The 20,303-nt window shown below is 40.1% G+C and overlaps 1 protein-coding gene across 5 annotated transcripts in view; it reads left to right on the top strand.

Annotated features, from left to right (window-relative positions):
- Positions 1 to 19,975, top strand: part of SEMA6A (semaphorin 6A) — a 117,572-nt gene extending 97,597 nt beyond the window's left edge. For all 5 annotated transcript variants that reach the window (XM_041400220.1, XM_041400219.1, XM_041400216.1 and 2 more), the window contains one exon: positions 15,207 to 19,975. In XM_041400220.1, coding sequence (XP_041256154.1) covers positions 15,207 to 16,396 — 1,190 coding nt within the window. In that variant the 3' untranslated portion in view covers positions 16,397 to 19,975. The remainder of the gene's footprint in view (positions 1 to 15,206) is intronic.
- Positions 19,976 to 20,303: the final 328 nt, after the last annotated feature.

The raw sequence follows: 20,303 nt of genomic DNA, 5'->3' as shown, positions 1-20,303 counted from the left end.
ATTTTAGTAAGTTTCTCTGGGAACAAGAGTGAAGAGACAGAGCAGAGACATGGCAATCAGAAAAGATGTCAGAAGCTAAATCCCTGAGCAGGGCCACATCTTTAAGTGAATTTTAGTCAAACACAGGGTTATAATAGAGTATTGGGCAGTGATTTAGTGCGCCTTCTCTGTGACTAAGCCTGCATTTCAAACTTTATGTAAAGAAAGCTCCAGCTTATTTAGTTGCAGATTTTCTATAGTGGCCATCTGAAAGTGTAAGGAAAGGAACAGATTTAACTGCAAAAGACAGGCAAGGATGAAGAAATCAAGATAATGGTGGGGTATATTCCAGCACACACCAACTGCCTGTGCCACACTTAAAGAAATGCCTATACTTTAGCACTGACACTCATTTAACATTTTCAGAATTCAAAGCATTTCTGCATTTCACTAACAGTACAGATTTCAGATTTAACTACCAGAAATGGAAACGTTGAGTGGCAAGATTAGAACCAAGAGCCATTTGCTGTTTAGTAGCGAATAAAAAAAATTACATCATTGGTAACAGAAGAAGTTGTATTGATCTGGTTATGAAAACAGTTTCTGCTCCCACATTAGATCCTACAAATAAAAGAATGGTGAAGTTTAAAATAGATGTTATCAAATGTGGCTTCTGGAAACAGCAGGTATCCTTGACCCGTAATTGTTCACCTGCACAGATTTCAAGTCAGGCTATCCATTTCCAGGCTGCAATGAGCTGTAGAGGCTTGTCTGACTAAAAGAGGGAAAAACTGTCATTGTCCCAGGACCCTGATGTGCTTTTTCAATAAAAGAGGCCACATCTAATTTGTGAAGGCAGTTGCTCAGGGTTCAGGGCACTAGAGCTATTGTGTGGTGGACCAGATCCCCAGCTGCATTCATCCACTGTCACCCGGTGAGGATGGCTCAGTGGAGGAACACAGACTGCCTCGTGCTCTTGTTTGACCTTTGTAGCACTGACATATTTATCAAGAGCTGGAAATTTGCTGTTGGGTGTGCTTGCTCCACAGAGCCACTATTCTTATCTAGAAATAGCAAGGCACAGCTGGTGGACAGGTTACCCAGTTTCATTTTTGTGATGTTTACATTGATTATAAGGAGATACTGTGCTAAATAAAGATGCTGAATTGGGAGGACAGTCTGGCCCTTTAAACAAGAGATTTCTGAAACTGGTTTGACATTCAAAGGGATTTAATAGGAGAAAATCTAGTAGGTGAAAGATATTTAAAGCACCTTTTAGTTTTGTTAATGCCAGTGTACAATTAAAATGTCAATATACTGTTAAAGATATTTGAATAATTCATTTTTCTCATATAGGATATACCTAGTTTCAATTACTGTATTAATAGTTCAGATGTGATGTGGTAATTTTACAATGACCTAAACATTGACAGTCCTGGTTCAGAGCACTGTTAATATGGTCTGTAAACTGTCAGCTGTCTAATTACCTGCCCTGTAAAAAACACCACCTACATTTTTCTCATATTCATTAATTTTTAGTTATTGGTTATCAGTATCTCTTTAATTATATAGGAAGGATCCCAAACAAGTTTTCCATTTTAATTAGTTTTCTTTGTCTGTAAAATAGGCACACTTAATTCCTTGTGTCAGCATGGGCTGGTGCTTACTGATCAACAGCATGTAGTTAATTAAAAAATTAAAAACCTGGAGAGGGCATAATTTAGGTTTTGCAATCTCGGTTTTATTGAACATTAAACACAGATAACAAATGTCATTGTGTTTGGGAAGCAGTTGTTCCTCTGAATTTCTTTCATTTAGTCAGGTGTATAGGGAGGTGTTCCTTCAAACTCTTTAAAAGTGATTTAGTGAGGCACTGTACCCTCTGCTATCTGGTTGCCATTGCTGCTAATTTTGCTAGACTTTAATCATGTGCTCCAAAATTATGCCAGTGGCTGAGAGAGAGGATACGGAAAAGACATGTAATTCTCATGTTACAAAAAATGTGTCTTAAGGGCACTTTATTGAGAAGTTTTGAAGCAGATAGTGTATATTTACCACTGTATCAAAAATGTGCATCCTAACATCCCTGAGAGGGAAAAGAAAAGGAGTTCTGTTGGCAAAGCTGTAAGTTTTTTTGAAATCTCAGTCCCTCATGCCCAGAAGAGACTGGTCACAGTTAGACAACTAAATGCACAAACAACTCTGTACTCTGAGCATTGGTGTTCTTAAACCACCAGCTGATAGTCTGATAACTCTCCCTGCCCCAGCAGAGCAGAGTAAGTCAGGGTCCCTGCTCAAGTGGATTTTAACAGCTCCATTGGCATTAGAAGGGCTTAGGGCAGTTTACAGAGTAGTTGCTCAGGAAGAAGAAGAACTAAGAGAATTTCTGGCACAGCTATACAATATAGCAAACATTTGTAAATGGCTAACAGCATGTTCATCACCAATTTTGTGTTGGCCAGGATATTAAACTGTTGTTCTACTAGCAACCAAAGACTGCTTCTCTTCTGTGAAATAAAATCTCAGCTGAGGGGGCAGCTTGATAGCATTGTTACAACTGGGCATGAACTAGACAGTTCTTTCATATACCCATCAAGGATTTTTTAATTGGAAAATAACACCAGCTGCATGCTGTCAATAATATGCCATCTTGTTCATGTTCCATCCCATCTTACCCACAATTGTGATAGAAAATAAAAGAGCAGCTGTTATATAAAAAAAAGGCAGTTGGGGGAAAGCAGGCACATTTTCGAAGCCCTGCAAAGCTACTGCTATCCACTATCATGTCCTTGTAGAAAGACATAGAGGAGTATTTTTGGAGAGCCTGAAAGATCTGCAGTTGCTGAACACAAACAGTACCCACGCACAGAGAATTTAAGCATGTGCAGAAACACCTGACCAAAGCCTTCACTAAAACAATTCTAAAAGTCTTTTGACAAAAGCATATGTTTTTGATGTTTTCTTATTATTTAAATCAGTAAATTCTTATTCTTAAATACATACCGACTTCTTGTTTACAAGCAAGCAGGGTGAGTGCAACAGAAGCCACTGTGCTGGGTGGACACTGAGTACCACCGGTTTTTAAGGATGCTCACAGAAGTGGTCTTACCACGTGGTGCAGACAAGGCCATCAGTAGTGACTTTGAGGCCATGGCCAGCACTGGAGAAATTTATTTCTGCTACCAGCTCATATCTCCCATCAAACAACTCAGCAATTCTCTATGTGCATTCATGGCTGAATGAGTCCCAGTCAGAGCCTCTCAAAGGAGGGCACAGTGCAGAAGTTCCCTCTGTCCCTTCTTCTGCCTTCTGTCCACAGTGAACCTCCTGCATTCACCACAGCCTGTGCAGAGGTTTGTGCAATCATGGCTCATAACAAGGAATGTAAAGAGCACTGCTCTTTTTCTGCAAACAGCATTCAGCTTTATCTCTACAAAACAGGAGTCTCTATTCAGTGTCTTAAAGTCTTACAGTTTTGCAGCACTTTATATGTTTTTTGTCTAAATACGACCAACAGCAGGCAATGTCCTGAGGCAATCATCCAGTGAGACCAATTAATTTTGTGTACACAGGGTTTTTTTCATATCTCAGTGTGCAGTTCACACTCATTGAACTAAACTACTAATATCAAATCAGCAGCTACTTTTATATACCCAGCATCAAGACCTGGAAAAACAATACTGTTTATCTCTACTTGCTCATGGCAAGACAACTTTATACCATCAGCAATGCTTCCCTGAAAGGTTTGATCTCACCTACACTGTGTTATATGTCCTCAAGTGAAAAGAGATCATGATAAAAATTGAGAGAGTTCCAACACTAGGAAAATAAATTAGGCTTTAACCTCTTACATGGAAATTTGTATATCTGTAGATCAGTAAAATGTCTTCAGAGCTAATCTACAAATGTGAAAAAGCCAGTCATGCTCCTTGTTGCAGGAGCTACCTTCACGTTGACTAACTAGCTGTGTAAGCTCCCTGTTTTTCCTGCAGCACTGGAAAATGCTGGGTTAAAGTAAGAGCATGAGCAGGAACTGGACAAATGACTGCAGTAAATCCAGAAAAGTAAAGTTTGACCCAGTAGCAGAACGGATTGCAATGCTGGGGGAGTTGTTATTTGCAGCAGCAACCCTGCTGTTTGTGAGATGCTTGGTAGAGCAGACAGGTATGTCTGCCTAGCCTGCTGCTGGACAATTGAGAGGGTGTCTGCATGGGATTTGAATGTATGTTGGAGAGCATACTTGTTTGCCCGCACAGCTCTGAGGATATTAGTGCTGGACTCAGGGCAGCTTTACCGGGGCTGGGGCAGGTACTTGCCAATGTATGTCCTCTGAGATGAAGCTACAGGTTCACCTCATCTAGGGAAGAGACTGGCTGTAGTAATTAATGAGCATGTTAAAAAACGTACACAGGAAACATTCAGTGAAGTTGTGGCAATAAAATAAAAATGTACACACATTATACCAGTGTCTGCAATGTAGGGAGGTGGTAAAAAAAAATAATTAGGTTAAAAAAAAAAAAAAAAAAAAAAAAAAAAAAAAAAAAAAAAAAAAAAGCAGAGAACTATAAATAAGACAGAAAAATGCATGAAAGAAGGTACCACTGGAGACAGAAAATTAAGTGAGACCATAGCAGCATCTGGGCACCAAGTCTATGAGGGAAATGCTATCTTTTACCTCAGGATATGACTGGAGTAACTATGCTTGCTTTACTGGACATACTGTGGATGTGAATTAGTGTAACAGAGTAAAGAAAGGCTCTGATAGTTGAAGAGTTGTGAGAAATCAAAGAAGACCTAGCAGTAAAATTAGTCTTGCTGACTGTTACAGCCTGTGTTTCACACTCATCACAATCCCATTTAAAGTGTTCAAAGGCAGGAGAGGCAATGGTACTGCAATACAAAGGGAAATTATAAACCTAATATCAGATATGTATAATCTGGTTTTTTAGCAGATCTGCAAATCTTTCTGGAAGAAGCAGTCTTCTCAATATCCCTGGTAGGGACATGTTTTAATTCTTAAGTCCAGGGCTTTTGACTACACCTGCTGTGTTCATGAGTGTAGGAGAAATGAAGAGCTAATCCACAGTGTTTGTTTCCTGTCATGCAATATACAGTGATGGCATTCTAGTCACAGAAGAGGTTTTATCCTTCCTCTGTGTAAAGGCAGAGCTAACAAGGGGTCCAGCCACATTCCTAGCATGCACCAGCCCAGCCCAGCTGTGGGTAGAAGGACTGTTTCTAAGAAATACAGTCTGTGTGCATGAATAAACACTGTTGGCTTGGTCACATAGTTGTTCAACAATTTAGTTATAATTTCCAGAACCCTTGGAGAATTGGAGATATAGGGTACTGCCTTACTATTTGTCTTTGAAAATGTGTAATAGATGACTCCTTTGTTAGTTCAGCCGTGATGCGTTCAGTTGCCCTATTAGCTCAAAATTAGCATTTGCATTTTTGTGTCTTTAAGCAAGATCAGAGCTGATGAGGAAACAATTTTTGCTTTTAGGTTACGTGCAATGTTTGAAATTTAACCCAAATTCTACCATAAGGCTGCTTTGAGCTTCAGCCTGCTAAGCAGAGCTGCTTAAGTTGACATTCTGCAAACTTCACTTTTCCCTGTTGTGCAGAAAGGCCATAGTTCAAAACAGGCTGTATAAAAGGAGAGGAAAAGCCACAGAATTTCTCAGTGACAGCTTCTTTTTCCTTGACACTATTCATAAAACTTCTTCCAGAAAGGCACTGGGTTGCTCAGAATACATAATGCCCGCATCAGGAAAAGAAAAAAAAACCTGAAAAAAAAGAAACACCCAACACTTGTTCTGTGCCATCAGAGGAGCTCCTTGCAGTGAAAAGGGAGCTGTGAAGATGAGAGATTCACTTTGCAGGCTACAACAACTTCTCTGGAGCCCTGAAATCATGCATATTCAGCCAAACATATGTAAATCTATGTTAACCCAGCTGTGAAAGATCCCCTGAAGTAAGCTAATAAAGAGCAGCTGTATATGTTTAAGCTTATCCCAGGCATACTAGAAAGGTCCCAGAATGTGCACTGAGCTTTTTTTACATCACTAGAGGAAATGCTGCAGACTTTAAAGGAAATTTGTGTTTTAAGATGCAAAGCAGCATAAAGTTTGTGTCTGCCGAGACAAGCTACAAAAGAATTAATTTTCCTTGACATTTGGATTTTATACATCTTGTTTTTAACTACTGTGAATGCCTGTGCTTTATGTTTTTTTTTTTTTTTTTTAAAGCGACCTGATATGTCTGCTTATTCCCCACCATGCATCTAAAATTATCTTTGCTCGCTGGGAAAGGGTGAGAGGTGAAGGAAAGTACTGAAATCAGGAAAGTTCAAAATTATCAGCCACTGTGTACCACCTGCCAGTGGGAGAAAAGTTGTCAAATGCTTTCTAGTGCAAGGGCTGGCCCTGAGCTTAGCCTCTGGGACAAACAAAATGGGGTTGGCTTCAGGACTGTAATGACTTTCATTATATTACACATACAGGAGGTTGTGTCAGACAAACCTCCTCCCATACCTGCAAGCTTAATAAACTGGTTAATTTACAGAGATACTGCTCAGAAGTAACACATTTCAAAAAGCTTTAAGAGCTTCCTATTCCAGTCTTTTTCAGTCTTGTCTCCCCTTCACTCCACTAGGGGTGGAAATTGTATGAGCATGAATTTTCTGGTTCAGGTTTTTTGATTTCCATCTATAATAATCCCTTGTTTCAAAATTCACAAGTGAGAATTCACAAGGCCATGGTGTGAATTTTGTATGGCCACAGTAGCATGCAGAAAAGTTGGATTGCAGGCTCATAATCAAATTGAAACCAAATAATTGGAATCCATTCTTTAAATGGTGCTTCAAGAGTCACAAGTTATATCATATGGACGTGTTGGTCTCCCCTCCTTTTGTAAGTTATAACTGTCTTTTTTCTATAGAGAGTCATGTTGACAGTCACTCATGGAAAGTGGAGAGAAATGACAAAATGATGAACCAGCTGAAAGAAGAAATTAAACCACTGTTAAAGATCAGTTTATCATCTTGTCCTGGAGGGATTGTTTCTGAAATAGGTCTGATAAGGGGACAGAAAACCCTAACAGAGGCCACTAGAGCTGATCAGATTGCTTAGGTAGTTTTCAAGAATTTGCAGGTTACGTCAGTCACATTATTTATTGATTTTTCTTTTTTTCACAGTTCTGGAGTATGATTTCTTCTCATACCTCCAATGATCCCCAGGCTCTTTGTAACTGAAGGTTTTTTGTTTAACAAATTAATTCTCTTTCCAACTTCATGCACCTACTTTTTCCTTGCTAGATACCTCAGACTACTAGCTTAGGCAGCTGGCTTTGAGAGCCCTAGGGTGGAGTATGAGAGAAGATGGATTGATTTTCTCAATGCAGTCATGCAAATCTTAAGAGTTGTAGACCTTTATGAGTCAACTATACAGCTTTACTGAGAGGGAAGGCAGGGGAAAGCATTTTCCAGCCATTTTAACTATGAATGTTTGGGCTGGGGGTTTTTCTAGCTGGTGACACCAGGAGTCCAGAAAAAGGGGTACTGGGTGGTATTGCACTGAGTCAGCACAATAAGTCCTAGCAGAACAAAGATGAAGAAAAAATGTTCTCACTGCTTTCAATAAAGCAATTCCATTAAAGTTGCAAACACCAAGTCATTGGGATAATAATATGGTTGGTTTATATAAAATCTTTAAATTATTCCTTCAGGAAAACATGAGATAAGATCTCAGAAGTGCAAGGTAGACTTTGATCATTCCTCTGTTTTTCTGACACTGAAATCTCAGAGTTCAGTCTAAATTTTTCTGGAGATTTTTTTGTTTGGTTGTTTCCTGGAGGTTTGAGGGGTTTTTTGGGTTTTTGGGTGGTTGTTGTTTTTTTTTTTGTTTTTGTTTTGTTTTTTTGGTTTTTTTGTTTGTTTTTTTGGTTTTTTGTTTTTTTTTTTTTTTAATTATTACTGCTAGTTTAAAAAGAGGAGGAAAGCTTGTTAATACCTGCAGGGATTTTCCAGTCTGAAATAGTCTTTTAGCAGCATGAGACTACCTGTAAACACATTTCTAACACCTGGACACACATGTTGAAAACCTATTCAGTATTATTTTAAAAAGATATGTTGAAGCCCATAAAAACCTTCATTTATAATGAGGTTTTTCACCAGTGTTTCTTGCAAGCCTAAGGTGAGGGAGATGTACATCCTACAGAGAAGCTTGCACTGAAGAATGAAATAAACTGCTGAGTTTTCCCCTTAGATTACAATAGTAAAGAAATAATTGTGCTTTTCTGTAACAATGGCTTGTTCAGTGGGAAGTCTCAAGTGATTTTGTAGCTGTTGGAGACAGACATGGGCTTATTCCCATTTAGCTAGAGAGGTGACATTTAACACAGCGATGACACTCATGCCTTAACTGCTCTTAGTGTGTGGTCTGGAGATAAATATCACCTTATTTCCTGATAGTTATTCCCTCATTTCCCTTCCAAAACATCATTCTCAATTTCCCACTTCAGTGTTTCAAGTTTCATGTGTGTCACCATTTTGGGTTATTACTTTACCAACTGTTGTAGGCAACTTTGGAAAGGCAGATAATGACAGCTCCCTGTTGATCTGATCACAGAGAGATTGCGGCGCGTGTGGTCTTCCCGTTGCCCAGGGCACACCTCTGCCAGCCATAAATCATTTCCTTGTCTCCACACTGCAGCAAACTGCAGTTCTCAGACTGAAAGGTGTTACTTTTCAGGACAGATAGCTGTTATTCACACACAGCAAATTGCAGTGGCAGACCAAGTATTGCTGTCTGTCCCTAGAGTTATCCTTACTGGCTACAGCTGCCCTGGAAGAGGGCAGCATCCAAACTTTCACTAAAAGTCATCAAGCTATTCAAACTGGAGTGTAATTTGCTGCTTGTTTTCATTGTTAATGAATTGTGAAGGTTATAAGCTGGAATTTCAGTTTGTACTCACTGCAAAGCACACACCAGAATTTAAGACTGAAAGGAATGTGACTGTGGGGCTTTTCTTGATGTCCTGCCATTCGTGGCACGCAGGGATCACAGGTGAGATGAGGAAATTTAGGCTTCATCACGAGATGTTTCTTTTTATGCTGTACATGCTAAAAGGACACAGAGCTTTTGCTGGGCCTCTGGAGTCGAGGTCTCCTTTCTGCAGATGCCTGTTAATTGCTGTTCTCCTGAGACAAACACCTTACTTCAGATCTCTTTCCAGGGAGACCTTTGATCAGCACTTTTCAACTGCAACTTTTTAGCAGGTTTTAGCTCCTTTCATTTACTTCTGAGAAGATAAGTCAAAGGCTTTAGAGAAGTCAAGGGCTATCATACTTACTCCTTCCCCACAAAAAAGTAATCCATTTATCCTGCCGAGCAAGGAAGTTTGTCTGGTTTAACGTAATTTACTATTGAAAAATATGTTGGGGGGTTTTTTTTAATTACTTTATTCTTTGGGTGCTCATAAAATCGGTTGTTTTATTACTTGTTCTAGTGTTGCCTCCATTTGAAAGATTGTAGTGGTAGGTCTGTGTTTTGTTGGGTCCTCCCTTTGGCTATTCTCAAAGGTACATAATACACTTGTCCTTTTCCAGAGCTCATTATGCTTGTACTTTTTCCAGTGTTGTCCAAGATACCACACAATGTCTAAGAATTGCTTTGGGTAGCTCCTTAAGCAGTGGGAGACAAATTCCTTAAGACAATTTAAAAATGTCTAGTATCTAAGTAGGTTTGCCTCTTTTCTCTATCATGGTCCACACTTACTCCCTAACTTTGTTATATTTCTGATTACAGATCAGAGTGGGGATTTTTTTTTTGTTGGTTTTTTTTTTTTTTTTTTAAATAGCCGCAGGAACAGGCGTAAATAGTTTAGTCTCCATGTCTTCCTATATCTATCCTTCTTTAATGAAGTTTTTTGTGTTGATATTCATTATTCGTATTCAGTTATGCTCATGCCATGTATTCCTTGGAATGAATTTAATCCCTTTGTGATTTTTTCATTTTAATTACATTTCTACCCTTGGAATTTCTTTTCTATTAGAATTAGAAGGAGCAGAGCATCTCCAGAATAGCTTCATCAGTATTTTCATACACATCTTGCTTTCTAACTTGGCTTTTTTTAGCGTATGTACTGTCCAAAAGCCTGAATACTTTTGTTAATTGGTGAAAAGAGGGAGCCTCACTTTCCTGCTTATGATAATCTAGCATACAGAGATCTATATCTTTGCATAACCTCTGGTCTTTTCTACATTATTTTTACCCAGAGACATATCACAAGTCTGCTTTTCCCATCTTACATAATTTTAACAACAGTATATGTATTATTGTCATAAAATGTAATATCTTCTTGCTCGTTAGTTACAACTACCTTTAGCTAGACCAGGGCTCTACTCATGGGGTTTATACATGTTCTAGCTCATTTCAAGTGAGTTGAATCACTTTGAAGGTCTGGAAACATTTTTCTAAATGTCCTCTTAACCAACCAGCCAGCCCAAACTGTGTACCTTACCTAGAAGCTCTGCTGGAAGAAGGAATCAATTATGCATAGCAGTATAACACAATACCATATCAGGTCTTCTCTCTCATTAGATGAGTAAGAAGAGGTGATTTTGCATGTTCCAGACTGTTACAGTGCAGGGTATACTGGCGGAGAAAATGAATGGCAATGTTAGGAGATGCAGACAAAAGGAAGTGGGATGAAATTACAGAAAGTTAATGGAGGAGAAAGGGTCAGGTTGTCTATGGGAATCAGACTAGCCATGGAAAAGGGAGAATATCAGGTGACTAGACTGGCTCTTTTAGTAGCCAGAAATAATGCAACATCACATGTAGGAGGACCCTGAACTTATAAGCCCAGCTGTGATTTGTAAGGGAGAGAGCTTGACTCAAAAGAAAGCATCCAGGGAGGTCAGTAAATGTCAGCATGTTTGGGGCATTAGTGACACAACATGTAAGATTGCACCCTTGAAGATGCAAATATTTGATGTCATCTATTTCTTTGTAACATTTTCAGGTTTGCTTTCATTTTTACCACCACACAACCCTGGAGTACAATGTCAACACAGATAATTCTTTCAAAACTATCCCTTTCAAAAGAATAGTGTGTTGTTATCCAAGGTGATAGGTCTCAATGCACTAGAGAAAATAGTCAGGGGTGTGGATTTAGACCACATAAAATGAAATAAGCAATGTCTTTTCACTTTTGCAAATGATATATTACAAACAGGAAAGTGCTAGACATAATATTTGAAAAGTATTTAATATAGAATAACAATTTTTTTATTAAATAAGATATATATAATATGAGGATACTTATATCAGACATATTTTACTGGTTCTATGCAGCCAGCCCGGTCAGTTTTCCAGTACATGATGTCTTAAAAGTATGTCAGATAATAAATAGCAGTAAGATTTTTTAATGACAGGTATTTCCTCAAAGCTGGGAGTCCGAATACTTTATTTGCCTTTCAAAACTGTAAACCCTACATTTTTCTGATTATTTTCTCCTTCATTTTAATTCCTTGAACAGTGAGTGCAAATGAAGGATGCTGGACTGGCCTTGTGGATTGTGATGTTCTTTAAGAACTGCAGGATAAGTAAAAGCACACAGAATGCAGTCTGTAAAGTGACATGAACAGTTTGCCTCAAACTTGACATGGTTGGGATCACACACTTCCTTAGTCATCCCGCACTGTGCAGGCAGTTACTGCTGATGTTGAGGTTTGACATGTTGATGGACAACAACTGCAATTATCAGCCTACAGGCTGATATATCATGTTAAATTCCAGACCACCCCCACCCACCCTCTGGTCATGACAGCAGGATGCTGAGCATTTCTCCTACTTTTTTATTACTTAGTTTTCTTATCTATTCCATGAACATTAATGAAAGGTTAAATCTTGCCAATTTTATTTTATTTATATTTAAGTCAGTGGGGTTGTTTGCATGACTAATGACACATGGAAGAGACCCCTGATAAGAAATAAACCATATAATTAAACTGACTTTGTTTCCAGAGATATGCCTGCCTAGAGAAAAGCCACTAATGTTAAATATCCTTTAGTGTAGGAAACGTAATAAACATCAGGAAGGTTTGAGTTCAAGAGGAAATAGCTGGAATCAGGATATTTTAAGAGACTCATAAATTTCTGAGTGTAAAACACCTGCAGTGTGCACAACATCATTTCAGCTACTCCTTTCATGAACACAAAGGATCATGCAGTCTGGACTGGGTGTAATGTGAGTGCTAATGTTTTGATATCTACTGGTAACCTAAGGCTGAAGATTTTACGTTGGTTTTTCATGCAGTGATGCAGCTTTGTGCTTAAGGCTATCACTCGCAGAGTAGGATTCGGCCTAAAGCAGAAGACTGAGAGTGCAGAGCTTGAAGTTTCCCTCAGCCAGTAGGAAATTTCAGGCATGGACATGAGTTTTAAGGTATTCCCCTTGCATCCTATCACCAGATATCTGAGAGAGGTGACGGCACTTTCCCCCTCCACTCCTTATCATGAGGAAGTTTTAGGTAGCAATGAGGTCTCATCTAAGCTGAACAAACCAAGTATTTTAAGCCACACCTCATCACTGATGCCCTGTAGTCTTTCCATCATTTTTATGTGTTGGAAAGTTGACACATTCCAATATTTTTATATGGTTGGCCCTTTTTTCCACCAGAGTACATGGTTGAGTCATATTGAGCTTACTATCAACCAAAAATGCTATTTCCCTTCCCACAGCTGCACTCCAGCCTCTTGCTCCCAGTCTATATATAAAAGAATATTAGAATTATAGAATCATAGAACAATTTAGGTTGGAAAAGACCTCGGAGATCATCAAGTTCGCCCTTTAACCTAGCACCACCGTGGTGTTTTCTAAACCATGTTCCCAGGTAGCACATTGACATGCTTTTCGAAGTTTCAGGGATGATAATTTTAACCCTTCCATAGACAGCTTCTTTCAATGACTGACTATCCTTTCAGTGAAGAATATTAAGTTAGTAAGATATGGCTTTCCTGTCACGAACCCATGCTTTTGGGCTTTGACTCTAGGTGCTTACACCCTTAGGTAGGCACTGAGCAGAGATTTTGAGTTTTTTCCATGCAAAACACATTGGATAAGTGCTTAAAGGGACATGTCTGAGAAGTCCAATCCATTAAATTAGACTTCTTAAGGTGAAGCTTTTCTTAACTTCATTCTTCCCATCCATTTAAGACTCTCTATCTGATTCTCTGGTTATTCACTGCAAACAGTTTTACAAATGTAAATAAATTTGGCCACAAAATGCTGCAGAGTCTAGGGTGCAAATATCAGCAGGTGAAGGATCACAGAAGACCAACACCTTTGCAGTGAAATATGGTTCCTGCTGAGTGTGCTGTAACCACTAGACTTCTACATACAGCAATTTTGTTTGTGTGTTTAAATTACAGAATAAAGTTTTACTGCTGCTTGTTAAGTGCTGATGACAAAGAATAGAAGAATCTGCCTCTGAAGAAGCTTCTGGGCTTTAAAAGAGAGTTCTCTTAGAAACACTTAATTTGAAGATTGTTTCTAATTATATATTGTTTTCTGAGTTTTACTTTCCTGCCCTTACATTTTACTATTAGGACATTTATGTGAATGCCAGATCTTATTTTCTTAAGTGATCATCTGCTCTTGCTACTTACTCTCCTTGTGAAATCTCAATCCTTTGTATTGTCAGAGCACAATAATTTCTGTGGCACCCAGCTGTGATGTCACATCCAGGTGCTTATGATTTCAAGAGCTGTTTTGCTTTTAAATACACAGTTCATCTCTTGTATGCAAATATCCCTTGTCCACATAAATACTGCAATTAACTTGGGACAGAAAAATGGGAACAATACTATATCTGGCCAGAATACTTATCAAAGGTTTCTGTGAGATAGTGGCAACTTTTTAATATTCTTTTAACATAGTTTGATTCTAATTCTGGATTTTAATTACCTTCTGTGCCAAAAGATGAAAGAACCTTATTTTAGTAGTTGATTAACAATGTGAAAGTTTTGTATCTTCATAAAGTCTCAGGAGAGCCTTGGAGTTGTATTTTCTGCCTTGCTGTCTCTCCTGAAATAAGGACAACTATTACATTTCCTTTGAGCTTGTGGAGCTTTTAATCCCCTGGCACTTGGGCCCTCTCTGGAAGAAGAGGTGGGAGAGTTGCTCCTTCAGTTCCTTGTCAAACTGTGGCTGTTCTTTGTAAACAGTAAGAACAAAACCAGAAATTAAAAACCAAACAAACAAAAAAAATTACAGGCTTTTTGCTTGTGCTCCATTAGTGCTCCTGGCTTGGTGTCCATATGAGGAAAAAAAACTTACTTTAGAAATTCAGGGTATTCATTAATGCTGCATTAGGGACTTCATACAGAGGAGGTGCACTCTGCCAAAGGTGCCTCCTCAGACAGCGGGTGCTTGGATGGCCAGGTAGGATTTGACAGTGACCTCCAACCACAGGATGAGGCACCAGGTCAGGCCTTTTAGAACAGAAAGCATAGGCTTCAGCACATTCATGTGTTTAGAAAAGAGAGAGCTTTTAAAATTAAAATAGCAAGGACAGTCTAGCAGGCTTAATAAATTTCAACACTGTGCTCTATCTTTCATAGTTACTCAAGCACCCTTCTGAAGCCCAGGCATGTGACATGACTTGTAAAACACATGACAAAGATAACAGAATGAAGAGCAGAGAAAGAAGCCTTAAACAATGTGGCATATACTTCTCTGGTATTCACCAAGATTCTATCTCCTCTCCTCCTTTTAAAGGCTTTTGAATATCAATGATTTACCATAGCAAAAATAAGATGGTATTAGCCTAGGAGAGATCAGAAAGAGAAAGGTGAGGAATGAGCAGTATGTCAGAGGAAAGCTAAAAGATCTGCTGAAGTCAGTGTGAATTGCCCAGGACCAGGATTTCAAAACAATTGTACTTGTCCTGCAAGTAAATTCCCTTTCACCTCCTGAATTTTGTAGTCTTCAGCTCCAGATCTGAAAGCTGTACTGAAAGCTGAAGGCTGCACATGGATGTAGCTGGCAGGTAAAGTATGTCTCCAAATTCGAACAAGCTGATAAACAAAATCACCCTGCACAACACAAAGAAACCTCCAAGGGGCATGCCTTTGAATAAAGTACTTAATGATAAGAACCTCCCCCACCTCCCTGCTTTGTCTTTAATTTGTTTAACCTCTGTATGCTGTCTATTGCAGGAGTGATTCGGGAGAGTTACCTGAAAGGTCATGATCAGCTGGTGCCAGTCACCCTGTTGGCCATTGCTGTTATTCTTGCTTTTGTCATGGGGGCCATCTTTTCGGGAATCATAGTGTACTGCATCTGCGACCACCGCCGCAGAGATATGGCTGTTGTGCAGAGAAAGGAGAAGGAGCTGACCCACTCCCGCCGTGGCTCCATGAGCAGTGTTTCCAAGCTCAGTGGGCTCTTTGGGGATGCTCAGTCCAAGGAGCCAAAGCCTGAAGCTATCCTCACACCTCTGATGCACAATGGCAAGCTGGCTACCCCGGGCAGCACTGCCAAGATGCTAATCAAAGCTGACCAGCACCATCTGGACCTGGCTGCCCTGCCAACCCCTGAGTCCACCCCAACCCTGCAGCAGAAGAGAAAGCCCAGCCGAGGCAGTAGGGAATGGGAAAGAAACCAGAACCTCATCAATGCCTGCACAAAAGATATCCCCTCCATGGCCTCGCCAGTGATACCAACCGACCTGCCGCTCAGGGCTTCTCCCAGCCACATCCCCAGTGTTGTGGTCCTGCCCATAGCCCAGCAAGGCTACCAGCACGAGTATGTTGACCAGCCAAAAATGAGCGACGGGGCTCAGATGTCCGTGGAGGACCAGAATGCCACTCTTGAGTACAAAACTATCAAGGACCACCTCAGTAGCAAAAGCCCCAGCCATGGAGTTAACTTGGTGGAAAATCTCGACAGCATGCCACCGAAAGTCCCCCAGCGGGAGGCTTCCCTGGGACCCCCAGGCACCTCGCTGTCACAGAGCGGGCTGAGCAAGCGGCTGGAGATGCACCCCTCTGCTTACAACGTGGACTACAAGAGAAGCTACCCCACAAACTCACTCACGAGAAGTCATCAGGCATCAACCCTCAAAAGAAACAACACTAACTCCTCCAACTCGTCCCACCTGTCCCGCAATCAGAGCTTCAGCCGGGGTGACAACCCGCCACCGGCCCCGCAGCGAGTGGACTCCATACAGGTCCACGCTGCTCAGGCACAGGCTGTGACTGTATCCCGGCAGCCGAGCCTCACTACCTACAACTCACTGACGAGGTCAGGCTTGAAACGCACGCCCTCGCTAAAGCCAGACGTACCTCCCAAACCTTCCTTTGCTCCGCTTTCCACGTCCATGAAGCCCAACGATGCGTGCACATAATCAGAGGGGGAGGGTGAGTGGGAGGAGGATGGCAATTAAGCAGAAGTTGCCCTTGAAAGCCACTGTTCTGCAACTGTTATCACTCGCTCCTCTGAGAAGATGGTTGTTGCAAGCTGAAGATGTGTTGGATTTCTGCTCTCTGGGAAAAGTGGAATATTTTTTTAAACCCGAGCCATATGACCCATGGTTGAAGGTTTGCAATTGCAGGATTCACCCCCACAACCTGCCAGTTCTTTGCTCAAAAGACTAACCCTCCATCAAAAACATTGAGCCAAAAGCACACAGGTGAAAGTGACTGTGACATTTCACCCCCTGCCCCTAACTGCACAGTGCATTCCTGAACTGGGAAAGAGTGCTCTGAAAAGCAAAACAAATGTAAAAAACATACAAATGTTAAAAAAAAAAAAAAAAAAAAAAAAGAAAGAAAAAAAAAAAAAAAAAAAAAAAAAAAAAAAATTTTTACAAAAGGAAGAAAAAAATTTTAAAAATCAATTGATAAAGCTAACTCTGACTTAACAATGGCAGAGGTTTACCACTACCAGGTACTGTGAAATTATGCCCTTCAGTGTTACAGTCATTTGGTCATAGCAGTTAAATGCCGGCTTGGGCGAACTATGTCATAGATTTCTGCTACTCTTGTCTTTTAATGAATAACATGTGACTGTTAACTCAAGTAACTCCTCTTATTTATTGTTCAACTTTTATTTTTCTTAAGGAACTGACCTTCATTATCATCCCACGAGCAGCTTTTCAGAGAAGTACCTTGAAAGTTATACCTATTTAACATGAAACCCATTAACTGGAGTAATTAGAACTCTTTTATTTTTCCAATAAATTCACTGAGTTAGATAAGTTGGAGCTGGATTTCTGAACTTTGTGCCTGGACTGCCTGGTTAGCTGAACAAAAAAGGGGATATCTATTTAAGTCTCTCAGCTAATTAGCTGGCTGGGCCTCTGACCTAAGACAGCAACAAATACCGCAAGTTCATAACTTCTAAAGCAGCTGCAAGAGAAACTTAAAAGCTGCACATCTGTGCAACATTGCTATCAACATGGCTTTGTCAGTAGCTAATACTTTCTGTGAAGGCACCAGCTTGTGATGTGCCATCTCATTTCACCTTGCATGTGAGACGGCAAACAAAATCCTCAAACAGTGTGAACTAGCTAATATGCCGGCTGTTACCATGCATAAATTATGGTCTTATCACACGGGTTTTTCGTGGGAATATATCTGTGAATAGCCTGTTTTCTTCCACATGTAAATTTGTGCCTTACACCCTCAGTTGTGTATATTTGTGAGCTGTAGTATGTAAAACCTTTTTCTTTTTCCCCTTTGAGTAATGCAAATATTTATTGATTCTTCCTCCTCCAAGCCCCTTCAAAAACTGGAGTAAAGACATTGAAAGAAGAATGTGGTGGTTATTTTCATAACCCTCACATCCCTAAAGAAATTAGGCTAGCACCATACCCTCCAAATTTGACTTTCTAGCTGTGCCAAGTCCTCTCTCAAAGCCACCCACAGGTGGTGGTTGTGCTCCCAAGGCACCGTGCTGGGGGTTCTGCCTTCCCCCACCTCCCGCTCCCTTTTTACAGCATGTCAGCGTGGAGATCGTTCTCACTGGCAGCAGGAAAATGACTAACACCCTTGTCCATGGAGCTGGTACATCCCCTGGCTGGGGACAGCACTGGTGAGAGGGGCCAAGCCCTGCAGAAAGCCCAGCCACACATCCTGCAGCATGCAGGGCACATGGAGCTAGGACAGGCAGGCAGGCTCCTGCTGTAGCTACCTGCTGCTCCAGAAGGATGCTGCATATACTTCTTTGGGGAAAAACGTGGGTTTTGGTTTTTTTTCCTTTGTTCTTTTGTGTGACTGTGCATGTAGCTAGTGTGGGAGTGTGCGTGCGCACAGGTGTGTGCGTGTGTGTGCGCGCGCAGGTGTGCAAGTTCCTTTCCAGTCTTTCAGTTTATGCAAAAACGTAGCTGTGTTTTTAATCTGTTACAATAACTGTGTCAACATACTGTAGAAAAATGATGGGGATCGCTTCTAAGCTTTTTATATATATATATATATATATATATCTACTGAACAGTATGTTTGAGTAAGGTGGTTGTTTCTGTTTCAATTTGTTTTTTAAAATTTTATACTTCCATTTGTTTTTCAGGGTTTTGGTTTTGTTTCTGAATGATTGAAAAGACAGATTTTAAGTCCACTAGCTTATAGATGGTATATATAAGGTCTGGATGGTCTACACCAAAGTGTGTAACAAGGGTGCTTGCATGTTCTTTCATTTCATCATGGCTTCTTTTATGAAACAGTTTTGTTCACCCGTAGTGAACTATGCAGACTGGAGTAGATAGATCTGTATCCAAAGCAATGTTGTTGTTTTAATAAAAACAAACTGAAAACCCTTTGAAAACAGCAGGGAGCAAGGTAATTTTTCTTTTCAAGAACCAACTCAACACCTTTTTACCAAGCTCCAACCCCTGAAGCAGGGTTCCCTTGATATTATCCCTCAACACGTTCTCCCAAAACACAGAGATGGATAATCATGGCAACAGCTTGTGCAGCGATCTGCCTTCACAAAGTACAGCACAGTTACTGGGTTGACCTTGAAATGTTCATTTTGTATTCAGTGGGTCTTCTGTTTTCATCCTTTCCCAACCCCAGTTCTCTTCCACCCTCTGTTTTGAGGGGTTCGTGAACCTATGTGTGCCTTTGCTTTCCACCCTTGCTATACACTCGTAGATGCAACAAATTCAGACTCTCATTTGTTGTAAAGTTGTAAAGTATTGTGATGTCACCAGTTTCCCTTCATTTCCACATCCCCCTAACATATGATTCACAACTTAATGTCGGTTGTAAAAGAAAAAAAAAAGGCAGGAAAGGAAAAGAAAAAGGAGGAGAGATGGGAAATAAAAGCTCTTGATTACATATGGTAATAAAACCAGACTGTTCTACCTTGTTTCTTGTTTCCTGGTTCTCTTGTTTCTAGACAATTTATCCTTTTCCTTTAAAAAATACAAATAAATGCAATGCTGATCATTTAGATCAGGTTATAGTAAGGAAGACATTTGTTACTTTTTACCACTTACAGAAGACAGGATTTAGTGTAAGGTGCTGGTAATTAATTAAAAGTTAAATCACACGTTTGCTCTCCCTCTATTCATATTTTGCATTTAGCTTTTATAAGCTTGTTGATCATCAAATATTTATGACACACTTAATAGTTTAAAAGAGCAAGGCCGGGATTTAAGAACATGTGGTCCACCAAAATAGATCATCATACAGATGTGACTTCATCTCCAGATTTTACATATTAATAGCAGAGTAACCTGTATTTTCTTTCAGAAGGCATAAATCTGTTGTGCTTCACAGGCCTGATTTAGAGGATGTTGTCTGAGACTTATTCTGCAAGAAAATAGTAGTGAACAGATAATAACAGAAAAGTGTAGAAGTAATGACTCCCTTGTCCTGGGAGTCACTGGAACATACCTGGGTTCTTCACCTTGATTTTCTGTAAATGGGATCACTTATGCACAGCTATTAACTACAGTACAAATAAACATTGGTTGTGTCCATTACTAGGCTTAGTGGACTTGTTTTGTGAGAGGAGTGGGCATTGTGAAATGTGACCCCATAGATAAAAGGGATCTAATCCAGTAATTTATCCTTGCTCAGATCATATTTGGGCTTTTCTGCCCTGCAAGTACACTCTGTTCAGGACCTATTGCCTTCATGATACATGCCGCATATGTGACACATAAATGCAGAGCATTGCACACAACATTTTTCAGTGCCTTGCCTACATACCTGCCTGGTTTTTTCTCAGTGTGGGCTCGCTTCAAGCTGGGCACACTGGCATGCAGATGTGTGGTGTGCACACAGGGAGAATGCCTGCCAGGCCTG

The sequence above is a fragment of the Onychostruthus taczanowskii genome, unplaced genomic scaffold (genome assembly GCF_017590055.1).
Source record: "Onychostruthus taczanowskii isolate IOZ18803 unplaced genomic scaffold, ASM1759005v1 scaffold175, whole genome shotgun sequence".
Lineage (NCBI taxonomy): Eukaryota > Metazoa > Chordata > Aves > Passeriformes > Passeridae > Onychostruthus > Onychostruthus taczanowskii.
The sequence above is the reverse complement of the archived record's forward strand: the minus strand, read 5'-3'. Positions and strand labels throughout refer to the sequence as shown.